This window comes from Aedes albopictus, chromosome 2 (assembly GCF_035046485.1).
Source record: "Aedes albopictus strain Foshan chromosome 2, AalbF5, whole genome shotgun sequence".
Classification (NCBI taxonomy): domain Eukaryota; kingdom Metazoa; phylum Arthropoda; class Insecta; order Diptera; family Culicidae; genus Aedes; species Aedes albopictus.
The window spans coordinates 377,432,838-377,450,583 of record NC_085137.1 but is presented as its reverse complement, the minus strand read 5'-3'; the positions used below and the strand labels follow the sequence as shown (position 1 = coordinate 377,450,583).

General features: G+C 37.1%; 1 protein-coding gene across 3 annotated transcripts in view; it reads left to right on the top strand.

Annotated features, from left to right (window-relative positions):
- LOC109422878 (slit homolog 1 protein) overlaps positions 1-17,746 on the top strand; it is a 123,824-nt gene that overhangs the window by 94,379 nt on the left and 11,699 nt on the right. For all 3 annotated transcript variants that reach the window (XM_029878265.2, XM_062853016.1, XM_062853017.1), the window contains 5 exons: positions 3,178-3,400; positions 4,748-4,884; positions 4,967-5,119; positions 5,184-5,364; positions 13,222-13,361. In XM_029878265.2, coding sequence (XP_029734125.1) covers positions 3,178-3,400; positions 4,748-4,884; positions 4,967-5,119; positions 5,184-5,364; positions 13,222-13,361 — 834 coding nt within the window. The remainder of the gene's footprint in view (positions 1-3,177; positions 3,401-4,747; positions 4,885-4,966; positions 5,120-5,183; positions 5,365-13,221; positions 13,362-17,746) is intronic.

Sequence of the window (17,746 nt, the reverse complement as noted above, 5' to 3'; positions counted from 1 at the left end):
AAAAATCCCAGAGGTCGCCCTTTTTCTCCTTAATTCAAATCGATCAACGCTTCCTGTAGAAATAACATTTATGAAACTTTTCTTCGAAGACCGCAAAACGATTGGATGCTTGTGGAAAAAGTTATTGATTTATTACCGATTAGTGATCCAACGAACGGCTTTTTGCTTTGTTTTATCAGCAGCACTGCTGCTGCCGTTGTTGCATGGGGTGGCGGGAGGCATCACCACCCCCAGAAACAGCAGCATTCCAAGCAGCAGCTACAGTGCTGCTAATAAAATAAAACAAAAAGCCGTTCGTTGGATCACTAATCGGTAATAAATCAATAACTTTTTCCACAAGCATCCAATCATTTTGCGGTCTTCGAAGGAAAGTTTCAAAAATGATTTTTCTACAAGGAACATTGATCGATTTGAATTAAGGGGACAAAGGGCGACCTCTGGGATTTTTTATGTGAAAGTGTAACTTTTCCCATAGTAAATCCTATGAAAACTTTGAACCGCTTGCGCTAAATTATAGTTTCACCGATTGCGCTGAAATTTTGCACAGTTCATATGGGACCTAAATGGAATCGAAAAAGTCGACTGGAGCGAGAATTTGATATTTGTCCCATACTATTGATCATCTCAAGAATCAGTATATCTATATCTGGAGGTAGCTATCGACTGAGGGATCTGGAAACCTGGGACGATTTTCAGCTTGGCAGTCGCAATTGCAATCAAACGATCAGATATTCTCCTTCATCCGACGCTTTCATTCTGAAAAGCTTTGTGAAAGCATAACCCGTCTAAAACAAAATTTCAAAAACGTTGGGATCCACTTCTAGAACACTAATAATATTCGCAGAATTCGGTTCGCACTTCTAACAACACTACCAACGCCAACGGTCAATTTTTTATTGACAGAGAGTTCTATGAGGTCCTAGAGGGATTCCAGGAGGGGTCAGGGGCGTTACAGTGGTTCTCATGAAGTTCCAGGGGGAGTTCCAGGAGAAGTTCCAAGGAGAGTTTCAGGGGTTCTCTGAATCATTTCGGGACGTTTCAGGGGTTCCCAGGGGGTTCAGGGAGTTCTCAAGAAATCTCATGGGCGCTTCAGTGGGAGAAGGGGCATCTGAATAGCCAAAACAAGGTCTATGTGGTTTAATTTGAAATCCCATTTTCACTTTCTCATCGCGCAATAGATTCTTGAGAAATTTGCATGACCCGTGACCCCAGATTGAAAACCCCTGAGGTTTACTACACCACCCAAGTGACATTTTAAGTTTTATTGTGCTCTAATAAGAGATTTTCATAAACAACTTCCAATAAAACTGATTCATACATCAAAACCTTTTTAAGAGCATTTCCCGGCTAAATGGACCGCTCTCCAAAAGGTTTTGCCAACCATATTAAGAGTAGCAAGAAAACTTCTTAAAACTGTGTTAAAAAATTTTCCATCCGCGATGATGACCATGTGTTTCGTTTGACAGCTCATATTTTTTTTTTCTATCCTGATCGAATTCAAAGAGGCTGGGAGGTTTCTTCAATGGCATGAGAAGTTCAGGAGGAAATATCATGCGCAAGTAGCATGCGATAATATCAAAGTAATATTTTAAAAGTTACCATTTTCTGTGGCTTATGCACATTCAATTTTACCGTGAACATTTGGATTGTAGCAGCATGAAATAATGCGCCTTGAAAATGGTTATAGTTATTTTCAGTTCATGTTCCCTTATTTTCCAATATGACTACATTCATAATTGGAGAAAATCGAACGTAAGCAAGGTGGCCAGTTTTATGATAATTTTATTACTGCTTTAAAACTGGAATAAATTACCCATATTGAAGAGTCTTGTTTACTCTTGCATTCTGGTTTTATAAATGACATCAAGAATGCTATGAAACTTTTCATCAATGGTTTTGATAAAAGTAGTAGTAAAGTTGGCTATTTTTGCTATTTTTGTAATAAAACCGTAATAAAAATCAAACAAAACTAATCAGCAATGGAGTTGTTACTTGGGCAGTATATTGAGTACTACTTCAGACGCCGAATCTTGAAAGCATTCACAACTTCTCCTAGGAGTATAGGTTCTTGCGAAATTAACAGGGCCCGTAATTCAAGCTTGGGAATCACTGAGCTTTGCGATACCAATTTATGTCACAAGTGCTCCTTGAGACACCGAATCTTATAAACATTCACACCTTCTTCACGGACTTTCAGTTCCTGCGAAATCAACATGGCCCGTGATCATAGATTGAGAATCACTGCGTTTCGGAACGCCACTTCATTGTTGTAATTTCTTCTTCATTTTCACTTTCTCATCGTACTTTAGATTCTTGACTCCAGATTGGAAACCTCTGGGCTTCACAACTCCACTTTATTACAACTAGTGATGCAGTGAGCATTGAGACACGGAATTTAAAAACATCCACACCTTCTCCTCGGACTCTAGCTTGCGAACCACTGAACTTTGCCTAAGGAGCGTAAATTGGGGAGCGTGAATGGGGGAAGGTAGGGAGCTCGTAAATTGAGTTTGGCACAAATAAAGTGTAAATTGGGATTTCAGTGTAAAATGTTGGGGACAATATGACCCAGACAGGCTCGCTGAATGTGCACTACGCCATCGTAGTGCGCCTAGCTTAACATCTTAGGAAGGTTAAATGGTATTTATTAAACGATTACAGCTCCATTGGGCAAAAAAATGCAACTTGTTATACCTATCGGCATTACATTTGATCAAGTTTTTCCATTTAAGTTTCAAGCTCATTAAACGCTTCTTTAACTTATCAAATTTAACTCAAATTTTCACCTTAGTTTCTGGGAGTTCAGTTCAGTCGATTAAACGGATAAGATATTGAAATTTTCGAAATTTATGTTTTTATACATGTTTGGGCTACCCTACTGTCTAGCTACATCTGCGGAAAAAACAGAAAATTTCCTCTATACATCTATACCGTAAGAAAAAAGGGGATTTTATGTGGATGCATGACTCACCTTGAAAGCCTCGCCAATGTTATAAATCTGACCCTGAAGGGTGAAAAGGGAAAAGGCAAACAAACTTTGATATCGGTATCGTTTTAGCTTTCCGCCTCCGGGCTACAATCCCATAGCAATAGATGGTGTTACATGAAAACAAGATAAAAATAGCTTCCATCTCTAATCCAGTATTTTCGTCTTGTTTTTCTCGCCCCATCCCACAGGACGCGGTTTGACGCAGCTGGATGTTTCCCAAAACCAGCTGTTAACGGTTCCATCGAGCGCCCTGAAGAATTTGCATCACTTGCTGATCCTGAACCTGAATCACAATCGAATTTCGGTAATCCACAACCGGGCGTTCGAGGGACTGGACACTTTGGAGATTTTGACCATCTACGAGAACAAGTTGACGTCTATCGAGCCGGATGCCTTCCGCGGATTGGACAAGTAAGTTCGATTCGTAAATGCATATTTCCTTCATGTTTTCTTTTGATCCCCTGTATGGCCACAATGTTTGGGATACCCGAGCAGAGGAAAAAATCTCAATAATAGCATATTTTGATATGAAGAACAAAAAGTGATATTTGTTTGTTTGAGATAAGAGGTAAAAGTACTGAAAATAATACCTCAATTTTACTCCTGGAACATCATCATCATAGCACATTTAGCTCTTGGTAAGATCTAACCAATAGCAGTAAGCTATTTGATTGATATTCAAATATCATATTTTGCTATTGTTTAGATGGCTCAAGAACAAAGTTTTGCTATTGTTTTCAGTACTTTTACCTCTTATCTCAAACAAACCAATATCACATTTTGATCGTCAGTACTTGAGCTCTGCCCGGGTAGGCAACATTTTTTTTCTCTCGCAAAAATGTTCAACATGCTGTAATTTTTTATTGAGAGTATAAACATTTTTCAAATTTTGACTGTTTGTTCACCTATTTTTTGTGCATGATTGGTTCAAATTTGAGCTCGATTGGTTAATCTTTCGCGAAGTTAGAATCGTTCTGGTGAAACAATATTTTTAGACAACTAAAGTTTGAACTGACATATCTCGGAAACCAGTGAACCGAATTGAATGAAAATTTTAACGTTTATCAACAATATATTGATACTTGATGCGACGCTATAAAATGTAATATTTTCTGGCGATGAATAAAGTTTTACCGGTTTGATATTTTCACCCATATAGAGGAAAATAAGTCAAATTTACAATGTCATACAAAAGTTACTAAATGTGTTATTCTTTCAATCCAAATAGGCTCTAATACATCTTATCAGAGATATCTTGAGAACAGAAGCAGATAATCTTTGGATATCAACACTATAATTTAATTACATTGATGTAAAAAATTTACATTTATTCAAGAAATGGAAATCCATGATAACTTTTTTAACGTTCAAAGAGTATATTTGTTTTAATGAAATGAGAAGCATCAATGTATTGTTGATAAAAGTTCAAAAGTTCATTAAATTCGGTTTACTGGTTTCTGAGATATGACAGTTCAAAAATAAGTTATCTAAAAAATAGTGTTTTACGAGAACGATTCTAGCTTCACGAAAGATTAACCAATCGAGCTCAAAATTGTACCAATGCTGCACATATATTAGGTAAACAAACAGTCAAAATTAGAGAATTTTTGATGCACTCTATGAAAAGTTACAGCGTTTTAAACTTTTTTGTGAGAGAAAAAAAAAGTTGCCTATCCCAAAGATTTTGGCCACCCCCTGTACCAACCTTTAATTGAAGAGGTGTACAAAAATTCGGCAATCCACTCTCTTTTTCCGCAGAAAACTGAAACGTCTCAATCTCGGTGGCAACGACCTGACGTCCGTCCCGCAAAAAGCCCTCTCCAAGTTGGACATGCTTCGAAAGTTGGAGCTCCAGGAAAACCGTCTAAAAACCATCAAGGAGGGTGACTTTGAAGGTAATATGACACTGATAGCATTCGCTAGGAATCTCACCACCACTAGAAATGACAATCTTTCATCTTATTGTCCGGACGATAGGTCTTTCGAATCTGGATGCCCTCATCCTGGCCCACAATCAGCTCACCGAGGTACCGGCACGCGTTTTTAGTCATTTGATTCTGCTCAACTCGCTGGAACTGGAGGGAAATTCCATCTCCTACATCGATAAGGACGCCTTCGAGGGACTGGAAGGTGCGGACTCGTACTCTGATTGGTACACATTGTATTAATTCTCCTTTTTCCGTTCCGTTCGCAGAAAATCTCCAGTACCTTCGCCTTGGCGATAACAATCTGCACCGCATTCCGAGCGAAGCACTTCGACCGTTGCACCGTTTGCGGCATTTGGATCTCCGCTCGAACAACATTTCCTCCATTAACGAGGATGCTTTCATCGGATTCGGTGATTCGATTACGTTCCTGAATCTGCAGAAAAATGAGTAAGTTTTATGCGGTTTTATCTTGGGGAGTTGTTTGACGCGAGTTTTCCGTGGCCACTGACACGGTGCAGCAAAGTTACCAGATTGGAGGGGGTGGTTGCAATTTGCTAATGGCAAAAGATTTTCCATGATTTCGGGGGAATTTTTCCGCTAAGACGCTTCGATGCACTACCCGAGCAAAGTACAATAACTGAGTAGTAACAAACTGATAACACAGCGTAACAAAAATTAACTTTTGGTCTGTCTCAAGAGCAAACTTATGTGTCTTTGACAGATTTCGGGCCGCTGAATCCGAATCCGGGCTCAGATTCGCTCCAACACGTCACAATTTTGAGCTATACCTCAATTTATAGGGTAAAATATGCGATTTTGGGCTTTTTTGACTGCAAGCCATTTCGCATGGAAATATTTTTTTAAGCAATCAAAAGGTTAATTAGTCAATTAACATCTAAATTAAAGACTCATGCAAAATATTGCGTTTTACCAAATCGAATTTGATAGTTTTAAGCGATTTATGTTAGGTACGATATTTCCCATACAAGTCACCCTCCAAAAGTTGCATGCAAGTTTTCATACTAACATAAAATGCTTAAATCTATCAAATTTGATTAGGTAAAACGAAATATTTTGCATGAGTCGTTAATTTAGATGTTAATTGACTCATTAACCTTTTGATTGCTTAAAAAAAATATTTCCATGCTTAATGGCTTGCAGTCAAAAAAGTCCAAAATCGCATATTTTGCCCTATAAATTGAGGTATAGCTCAAAATTGTGACGTGTTGGAGAAAATCTGAGCCCGGATTCGGGTTCAGCGGCACAAAACCCTTCGGAGACACATATATTTGCTCTTGAGACAAAAAAATGTTGCGCTGTGTAACTAGTGTTCGCTCCAGAACTCATTTTACAATTTTGTGTTATCAACTTGGTAGTTCATGTTACCATTACCTGTCAAACTGGGGGCATCATCGTCGACAACAACAACGGAAGTTAGTTATCAATGATCGTTACAAATATCTTTCTGATAACAAAATAAGTTTTCAGTTGGATAAAATTGATAGATTAACAGAAGTTGTTATCAGGGTGCCTTTGATGATAACATAATGAGATATTTTATTGTTATCACGGGTATACTTAGTTGTTATCATGTTTGTTATGTTGCCTGCTTATTCAGCCACAATGAGAACAAATTTAGTTAATTATTTTTGATATCAGATAACACAGTATGTTATCCGGTTGTTATGAAACTTTGCTCGGGTATGGGATTGGAAGGTACTTTTCGTGGCTGAGTAATTTGCATTTTGATCAAAAGAATGGGACCCCTACATATGACTGAACCACGAGTGGCTGACTGTAAATTCGACATACCAAGTAAATAAATAATATTTATATTCCTTTTGAAAATATTGTTCAGACTACTTTTAGGAACAAAGCTGGATAATAAACTTTGACCCAATCTTGAACAAGTGTGTCACAAGCATGAATGTCGTCGAAGACCACTTTATCAAGAAGACTAACAGCATATCTGGGATAGAGGTGTGCGCCGATTTGAAATCTGTCTGCGGCGGCGTTTTGCTAGTTTTTGGCCGGCGGGGGCGGCGTGAAACGGCGTGGCCATAATTTTTATTTTTTTGTTAATTCCGTTAATCAATATCAGTGTTTTATTTTTTAGTAACTCATCATGTTGAAGATACTATAACATGTTTTTAGCTACAGTCAAGGTTGCGACCATTCATTTGCAAAGATTTACATTCATTTGCTATTATCTCAGTTCAGAAGCATGCTATCGAAAAACAATGTATGGATGAATTTAACCTTGTAGTTTTATCTGAAAGTTTGCCGAATAACATTCATCCATACATTGTTTTTCGATAGCATGCTTCTGAACTGAGATAATAGCAAATGAATGAAAATCTTTGCAAATGAATGGTCGCAACCTTGGCTACAGTTTCTTTTTTTTTCTAATTTTCACATGTTTTTTGAAAATTTATTGAAATAATTGTTATGGTGAATCATCAATCAGCTGCCCAAAAAATTATCCAGAATGACCTCCTATAGGAACTCTCGGAAGAAATTCTAGAGGAATTCCCGGTGGATCTTCTAGATGAATTTCCAAATAAACTCTTAAAGAAATTCCCGGAGGAACTCGTAGAAGCATTCCTGTAGGTACACCTAGAGGAATTCCTGGAGGAACTCTCATTCGAATTTCCAAATAAACATCTAAAAGAATTTCCTAATGAACTTTTAGAGGAACGATTAGGAAACTGCTGGAAGAATTCCAGGAACAAATCTTAAAAGAACCCATAGAGAAATTGCCGGAGGAACTCTAAGAGGAATTTCCGGAATCTGAAAACAAGTATTATATCTGATATGTGTGCTCTATTTTTAAAAGTCATCACCTATTTTAACTGATCTCATCATCAGCATGGTTTGGATGATCTGGTACAGCTCTAACATACAAGAAATATGATTGAATTGATCTTATATGTCTACTGCAATACTTGTTACCACCACCGCTGGGCACGTCGACGGTGAATTATCATCATTTGAGGTCGTCTGAGAACACTGCCACTGACAACCAAAATTAGAAGAAGATTTTGTTTATACTTGGTCAAAAAGAAGTGCAGATTGCTAAGCTACCACGTTTTGAATTATTTTAAGTGAATTTGTATTATAAACCCTATAATTCGATCATCCTAAATATTATAAAAGTAAAGATCACGTAAGTAAATATCTCGCTATTGCAGAAGGCTTGAATTGTGAATTTGTCATATTATGTACTGCAAGTAATATTATGCTTTGAATTTATAGAATTCTTTCAAATGAACCTCCGAACAAAACCCAAAATAAAAATTGTTGCAACGCGCATAGAATAACATGAATCGCTGTGGTTCATTTTTTCTTTGTTCATGAGATCATTTACCCTAGGCTAGTTTATATCGGGACCCACAGCTTTACTCCCTTTCAAAAAAAGGACTAACATTTTTATGTTATTCGTCGTGTAGAAAAAAGAACAATCTCAACTTGTTGTAGAAGTAAAACAATCAACGTATTTTTATGGTTAACCCGTAAAAACCGGGACGATTTTTTTGGTAAAATTGCAATATCTTCTTTGTTTTACCCTAGAGTCATTTTTATAGTCAAGGGGAATATTTGTGCTAATAAATGCATGGTACCTCCCCCCTTTTACAGGTAGCCGAAAAGCTTTTTTTTTTGTAAATTGTACATGTTTTTGCTAAAATTTTATCGTTTTGCTAATCATCAATAGTTTTCACTGATCCTTGATATGAAACGTATTTACCCATCATAGTCTGTTGAAGTTTTGATCTCAGAGCTATTCTTAGGCCTCTGAACTGCCGTGGGCAGCATAGTTGTCCCATGTTCTATGGGATTCCCTATTAACATGGGACAACTATGCTGCACACGGCAGTGAAGTACTCCGAAATTTGTATAATCAATCATAAATCATAAATCATAAATGTATTCTAAACCAAATTTTATACACGATGAATGATCACAGAACATGGTCTACGGTACTTGCCTCAAAGCATCCCTCGAAAATTCATGGTACATGAATTGGGTGATCTAGGTCATCCAAACTACTCTGGCATTCATTTCCTTAATGTCTACCCAAGTAACCACAAGCATTATATCTTAACATTAATTCAATCGTATTACAGTTTAGCTAATGCAAAATAACTTTTCTTCTACATCTGTCAAGTAATGAGTCGTTTATTCTACATTATGAAAGCATTGAAGCATTATGGGATTTTGACAGTTTGGTATAGTTCTATAGGGCCGTTGTTTAATGCTTCATTGCATTAACATGGTAAAAGCTTTATGACAATCAATAATGCAAGCATTTATTACTTTATATATGCCTTTACTAAAGCTTCCAACGTTGTAAACAGAAAAAAATCCTCAGTTCGAAATAAACTGTAACCATTCAAAAGAAAAGAAAAAAACAAACCCAAATTTTCTTGGATTGCTGCGTAGCAATTTGATTATCATGCTCAGATGTTGCTGTGTAAAAATTTGGTATCTGGTAGGGATTGTCTTCTTATCAGATGCTGAGGAAACAGAAAATATGTGGGGTATTGGTTTCCTTATTTAACATAGTGCCCCGAATCCATAAAAGAAAGGATTAAAGCACTGCTTGATTTGTTTCTTATTTATTGTATTCTTTGTAGAAATGAGCATGTATGAAAACAATAAAAACAGAATCAACAAAAACGAATCTATGTCTTTATATTATCTTCGGTTGTGGAATTAATCGACTCGGTTCGGTAATCGCTGGTTTCAGAATAGGATGAATTTGGGAGAGTAAGATAACTGATGGCATTCAAACCCCAGCACAACTTTTTAGAGCTGCTGAAAACACAACTCAATAAGGCACGAGCTGAGTATATGTTACTTTATGTTGCACATTTTTCCAGGTGCAAAATATATAACAATCATAGCACACGGCGTTAGCGCGTCCGAGTTTCATCGTGGTCCAGTTTCAGCAGTCCAGCTTCAATTCCCGAAATAGAATTAAAAACATCAGAGTGATAGTATCGGAACAGGTATGAGAAGATAAAAATAGATAGAAAAATGAAAAAAAAAACTTTTTTCTTTTGTTGACATCATGCCTTACGTATGCATTCCATACGATTCCATTGCATTAGCTGTATGGTACAAGCATTATATATACTTTAGCAATTATCACAGTAAAGCTTGCTCTAAATCAACAATAGTAGCGCCACTTTCGACTTTAAACGTACTTTAATGGTACCTATATGACAAAACAACTTTAAATCGCATGTCATATAATAGACTATAAATCGAAATTAATGCTCCATATACAGCGTCATGGTTACTTGGGTACAACATCTACCTTCATTTATGTTCACAGACCTCACAATGCTACGAGTAACTCGATATTGTGGAACTTTGACATTCCGTGAAATAAAAATGGCCTCCAATACACTTTGAAGTTTGGGTTACAAAATCTACGTACTGTATCATGCTTTGAATGTGAAAAATATTCGTGGAATGAAGTATATACTGCTGATGAAGCCTCAGTGTGTAACTATAATGCTTTTGGAATATGCATGAGATATTCCAGGCATTCCAAACTATTCTCGAATTAGGACCTTCAAGGTCCACAGGCTCTACTATTGTTTCACGTCACTCTATCGGCATAATTCTTTCACGATTGTGTCTGTTGCACTTCATAATATTACGAGTATGTCTATGTGTTGCTATTTGGGAGTCCACTGGAATACAAATGGACCCTATATATTTTTAAGTATGTGTGTCAATAACTGTAAATCTTTGGATATTTTTATTGTAGCGAATGCTCGTGTAATATAACGGTACTCTTACCTAGAGCCTAGAGTACAATTCTAACTTAGCCATATTTATTTGGTGATCTAGGTCATCCAAACTATTCTGCAATTAATACCTTCAAGCTCTACAAGCCCTACTCTTGTATCTATTTACTTTATCGATGCAACTCTTTCACGATTATTTATGTTGTATCTCATAGTATTTTGGGTATCTCGATGTATTATTTGTGCATCCACTGACATATAAATGATTTTTATAGTATTTTGAAAAGAATTCCTTCTTTTAGTTACTCAAAAATTCATCTCCTTGACGAGAAATGCATCAAGGAGTTCCCGTGAAATCCTTCACAAGTTTCCCGGCAGCTTCTTGGAAATTCCTTTAGGAGCTGCTCCTTCAGGAGCTGTTCTGGATTTCCTCAAGAAGTTTTTCGGGAATTACTTCAAGAACCTTTTGAAAAATCCTGCAAGAGTTCCTCGAGAATTCCTCCAACGATTTCTCTAGGAGTTCATGCAAACCATATGTCTCATTTTCGGAATAGTTTGGATGATTCGGGAAGCTTCTAAGATGTATATTTAAGTTTCACGTGAATCAACTGATCTTCTATGACTACCAAAATGCGTTATAGTAAGTTTAATGTGTATCCGATGCTTTGCGACTAGTGTAGATTTGGATGCCTGAACCATATAGTGTAAAAAAAAAATGATGCTGCAGATATCGCTGATGCACTGGAAATTTGTCTCCCACGACTTGTATTATATGTTTGAATCAAATGAGATAAATGCTGATATTAGTGCACTCGATAGGTCATTACAAATAAAAACCGTATTTTTTAGCTTCAGAATGGTTTGGATGATCTAGAAAAGCTTTAAGTAATATGATATATGGTCGAACTTATCACCTATGTCTACTGAAACACACTGCACCAAGTTTTGAACGTGTAGGATGCTTTGTTACGAGTGCAGATCTGAAGGCCTTAACCACATAATACTGAAAGGTGACCTCAGATATCTCTGATGCTCTGGAAGCTTCTCTGGCTTGCAATATGTGTATGAATCAAATGGGCAAACTCTGATGTTTGTGTACTTCTGTTGATATACCATTTCAAATTCATATGATTTCAACTTCAGAATAGTTCGGATGATCCAGGATGTCTCAATGATGTGTACAAGTGTACAAGTATCATATGATTCAACTGATCTTCTATGACTACCCTAAACGCACTATACCAAGTTTGAAATGCACCCGATGCGTTATTACGCGTGTAGATATAAAGGCCTTAACTCCAGAATGATTTGGATGGCCTAAGGTATCGCCATTGATGTGCAGTTAGTCTGTCATACTCTGATTTACATGTATGGATCTAATGAAATCAGTTCTGACATTCATACATTAGTTTGATATAGTATTACAGGTATAGGCCTTACAATCAGAACTGCAGAGCTATTTTAAGTTGCCTAGAACATCACCAGGTATTGACTACCATAATTTCATGTTTCAAAATGTATATTTGAATGTAATTCAGCAAGTTCAAGTTTTTAAGTTATAGTAAACACAACTATTTGTATTCAGTAGACAAAGTTCAAAACTTGTGGACGTTTTGGATTCCCTGGAGATCTATGTTACAGCTGTAAAAGGACATAAGACATTTCTATCTAACAGCCCCAACCCAAACAAAGCATATTGAGCAATTTCCATTTTTTTTTTGAAATATATATAACATGTACAAGGAAAAAAAAAAACGCGGAATCGAATGAAGAACAAGTGATGTACACTACATTTGCAGCAATATCTCCAAAATATTCTAGCTTAACATAATCTCCATATATGCAAATGATAGCACAACTAATCCCCTTGATAAAAACATTTTGGTTTTGAAAATCCAGGAACTGGCTTAAAATCTATAAGTAAAACTATGCAAAAAAAGTTCTCCACATCTTTCAAGGATTAAGAGAATTTCAGGATGTTTGAGGAATAAGAACGTTTATAAAGATTTATAACGTTTTCAAGGCGTTTTATAACATTTCAGGTGCGTTCCAAAGGGGTTTGCTATCATCATTATTAAATGTTCTTATGAGATGCTTTCCTTCTTTTTATGCAGGGCATAAAAAGGTGCATAAAAACAACATGCAAAAAAAAGAGGTTTTAGTGTATAAGAAAAACGTCAACTCATGTGATGTAAGACATCTGTGATACTCAGGAACTGCATTAGAGTCCACATCGCAAGTATTCCCTCTTCCTCACCATTTTATCTCTCTGTCGGCTTAGATGTCAATATCCCATCGCTAGAACACTCACGTTTACTTTTCAGTACTTTTAAACTCAATCCGAACCAGGAAAGCCTTATCCCTTAGTGCCCATACCTGGAAGTTCTTATCCCATAGTGCCTCGCCCGCCCGTTCAAAACAGCGCGCCGTGACTTGGCCATAATTAAAGAGCAAAGTTTCCGTTTACGCTTCGGTTTTTCCATTAATTTACTTTCTTTTCTCGCTCTACTTCCTGTGTGTTTTTCCCCACGCTGCTCCGCACCAGCATCAAAGTGCTGCCGGCGTTGGTGTTCGAGAACCTGAACTCGTTGGAGACGCTGAGTATCCAAAACAACAAGCTGACGCGCATACCGGAGGAAGTGATGGAACCGATCATGGACTCGCTGCGTGTGGTCGACATCATGGGTGAGTAGAAGTCTTATATAAGTTCTTTTTTTTTCTTTTCATTGCCAGATGGGTAAGTTTCAGAGTAAGAGCAAAGTGTTAAAGAGTGTACAACGTCACTTTCATTTGCCAGCAACTTTATATGAATATTACTTCTTTAAACTAATGTGCTTCAAGAACAAAACTATGAGAAAATATGAATAAATCATGACTGAAAGAATAAAAAAGTACATCAGAGAAGCTAGGTAACACTTTAAAGCATTCTAATCTCCCGGCTCACTTTAAAAGGTTATCCTCCACCATCATCGTCAACGGTGGTGTTACCAGAATAGAGTTTTGCCAACTTTTCAGGCTTACGCAACATAAAGGGGTTGTGTTATGGATGGAAATTTGAAAGGATTTGCGGTGTAGCGTACTATAAATGACAGGGTAGGATAATGCCATCACCACGAAGGGGATTTTGTTTTGATGTTGATGAGAAATTTTCCCAGTGCGGCTATCGTTTAAAAGGATTTAGGATGTGACGATTTAAGCCAAGCGAGAAGCAGTGCCTTATTTAGGTTTGAAGAAAGGAAGCTTGTTCATGTGGGCATTCTAAGTTATAGTAAGGATCTAACGCAGCAGCCATTGGAAATATAAACCGTTCTGTTGTAGATGCATGTTGGGAAAGTTAAAAAAATCATAATATGTACTCATTAGGGACTATTATGGTGATGACGTGATGACTAGTACACTTCACTTGATAGCGCATCACTGTCATGGCATTTATAGCGTAACGAAAGGTATACCTTTCAAAAGTTTATCTACCAATACTAAAACCAACATAAAAACTCCATTTTCTGATGCAGTTTTTATTTCCCAAGCGTGGCTTCCATGGCATTTTTGTTTGGTTTAATTCCATGTCAAAACTTTTATATTCGGCAAAAAAAACTCCATTTTCCGGACACTACTCCCGTCACAATCGTTCCCAATTCTAATCCAAACTGCGAACAACCAGAATCCAAAATCACGCCCCGTTCTGGGATGATGTTGCGGAAAACTTGCGAAACGTGAAGCGGTACCGGCTACGCGCGCGAAGGGCCGCCACGGAGACGTGACTTCATTTCATTCCAGAGGCGTGCTCATACCGCCATGCACGCTTTCCTTGATTGCTTGATACTAGCTCATCGTGCTGCGCTGATATTGATGACAAGTTGCCGTTGTTGATGAACACATTCCGAATCGAATTATATAACCTATGAGTTAGTTAACTCGTTGGGATGATTGCTGGTTGGTGTATTGATCTTGGCTTTATTTGGTATTCAACTCTGTGACAATATTGAACCATAGATAAAAGTTGCCCCCCCCCCTTGCACCAGCGGTTGGTTTATAGAGGGAGGAAGGAGATTGTTTGTTACTGACAAAGGATAGTTTAACATTAGTTTGAAGCGAAGCGAAATGGAAGTTTACTGTTCCGTTGCGGACAATGCGGTGCACGGGAATGGTTATAGTTTGTTACGAATGTCACGTAATCAAAACTTTTCCGTCGCTTGATTGTGACAAATGCTTTTCGGGGGTGGAACAATCTGGCTCAATCGAGAGCCAGTGCAGTAGTATCATATTAACTTGGCTAATGAAGAACGAAACGATTGTTACAGGTCAAATTCCCTACTGTGATGAGTGAACTGTAGTGGTAGGAATTTATTTTTTAGATTACTCAAGAACAGTTCAACGAATTGATGTGTTTGCAAACGTGGTATCAGTAATTTAGTGGAAGCAGTAATAAATGTCAGTAATAAACCAATACGTAACTTTACGAGGATTTTCGGCTTCCAGGCTTTACGTAAAAAATCTCCGTAATAATCATAATTATAGCCGATTCTCATACTTCAATAAATACCTACCAGCGTTATATCATTGGACAATTTGCTCTGTATAACACTATACTAGAACCTCCATTTAGGTGGAATTAATGTGGATAAAATCTATTTGAGTTCCCGCATTAAAATAACATAACCCTAACAAAAATTCATTGTGTTCAGCACAAGGTGAGTACTTGAGATTAGGAATAAAGTTGCTTTTCGAGAAAGAAGCAGTGAGAACAGACATCTTAGTCCAGTTCGAAACTGTGTAAGGAATTTAACGGCCATTTGAAATGGGCAACACAAGTGGCAATACCGTGGCGCTGCAATCGGTCAATTTCTCTTACTAATTAAATTCACCACTTGAAATGTTTCAATTCACCACTGATTGTGGCAATATGGTGTTTGGCGGCGTTAGTGTTGTCATCGTATATTGGTTTGCAACCTTACTCAAGTGAAGATTCAAATCCTTACACAACTTTCTGATTGAAATTTGTTCTAGCCTGGATGTCTGTTCTCTGTGGTTCTCAAAAATACTTCTTGCATAACTCGTCCGAACTAAATGCAAAACTAAACCCCTCTGAAACGAACAAAAATGCCCTTGAAACGCCTCTGATGCCCCCGCAAAGCTCACTTGGGAGCCTATGGAGACCCCCCCCCCCCCCCCGCAAAGTATTCTGAAACCTCCAAGAAGGCCTTGGAATGCACCCATGTAGTTAACATAAAAAAAACTTTATACATAGTGCAACACACAGCGTAACAAAAAATAACTTTTTGTCTGTCTCAAGAGCAAACTTATGTGTCTCCGAAGGATTTTGGGCCGCTGAATCCGAATCCGGGCTCAGATTTGCTCTAACACGTCACAATTTTGGGCTATACCTCAATTTATAGGTCAAAATATGCGATTTTGGGCTTTTTTGACTGCAAGCCATTAAGCAAGGAAATATTTTTTTTAAGCAATCAAAAGGAAAATTGGTCAATTAACATCTAAATTAACGACTCATGCAAAATATTTCGTTTTACCAAATCGAATTTGATAGTTTTAAGCGATTTATGTTAGGTACGATATTTCCCATACAAGTCATCCTCCAAAAGTTGCATACAAGCTTTCATATGAACATAAAACGCTTAAATCTATCAAATTTGATTAGGTAAAACAAAATATTTTGCATGAGTCGTTAATTTAGATGTTAATTGACCAATTTACCTTTTAATTGCTTAAAAAACATTTTTCCATGCTGAATGGCTTGCAGTCAAAAAAGCCCAAAATCGCATATTTTGCCCTATAAATTGAGGTATAGCTCAAAATTGTGACGTGTTGGAGCAAATCTGAGCCCGGATTCGGATTCAGCGGCCCAAAATCCTTCGGAGACACATAAGTTTGCTCTTGAGACAAAAAAAATGTTGCGCTGTGACACCGATTGTCGTGAAACTTGGTGGGTTTGTTGTTCATCGAAAATAATTAGATCCGTATTTTTTATTTTGTCATTAGGGTGACCATTTGTCGGATAGGGTGGTCCTAAAAGTCAACTTATTTTCTTCAAAAAACCATAACTTTTGAACCAGTTCACAGGTTTTGAATATCTTTTTTTTTTTGTTTGAAAGCTATTGAATTCTAGTTTTCATGAAAAATACGTTAAATTAGCCAATAAAATGTAATAAAATGCAAAACATACAATTATAATTGTTTTTCACGTTTTCATGGTCTCGGGACAAAAGAGGTACCTTGGTTTATATTTTTATCTGAAATCAGGAAATTTGACTCAACATATCAAAAAATGATGTATGTCTTTTAAATTTGATGTTTTAAATCCTTATACCGTTAAGGCACCATTCACCGTGGATCTAAGAGGATTCGGGGCAAATAAGGGCTGTCATTTGACACCAGTCTCATAAACATTGTTGGTGCCGCTTTTAATTGCCTTCATTATAGGTTAAAATTGAAGCAATATCCACAGAAGTAGAAAAATTTTCACAAAATTTGGTGATATAGTACAATTAGTAAAGGGTAGTAGGGTCGCCTAATTCCGTGGTAGGTCACCATTCACCGTGTAAGTAGGGACCCATTCACCGTGTATGAGAAATTTTATTCTACTTTGTTTAAAAATGATCAAAACAACCCAGCCAAGGGAATTTTCTTCGTTTAAATTCATTTCAAGTAATAACTTGCAAGATTTTATTAGAAAAACGAATGTTCAAATTTTCGACTTTTTTCTAGATATATGGGACAATATGGGGCACGGTGAATGGAGACCATTGATTTTTAGGGTACCCATTTACCTTGCCTTTTTGGTTTCAATTAAAAAGTACGAGTAATCGTACTTTCTTGTTAAACTTACTTCGGTAATGCAAAATACATACCTGATATGTGAATTTAATTGCTTCTTGGTGGAATAAAAACGTTACTACATTTAGTTTATCGCTTAAATCACCTTAGTGCAGTTTTCGGTTTTTCACTATGAATGCAGTGAACTAGCAGAAACCCGCTTCATGTAAACACACTTTAGTGTCAAAATGATACTTTTAAATGTTTCTAATGAGCGTTTTGACATGGTAACAATACAT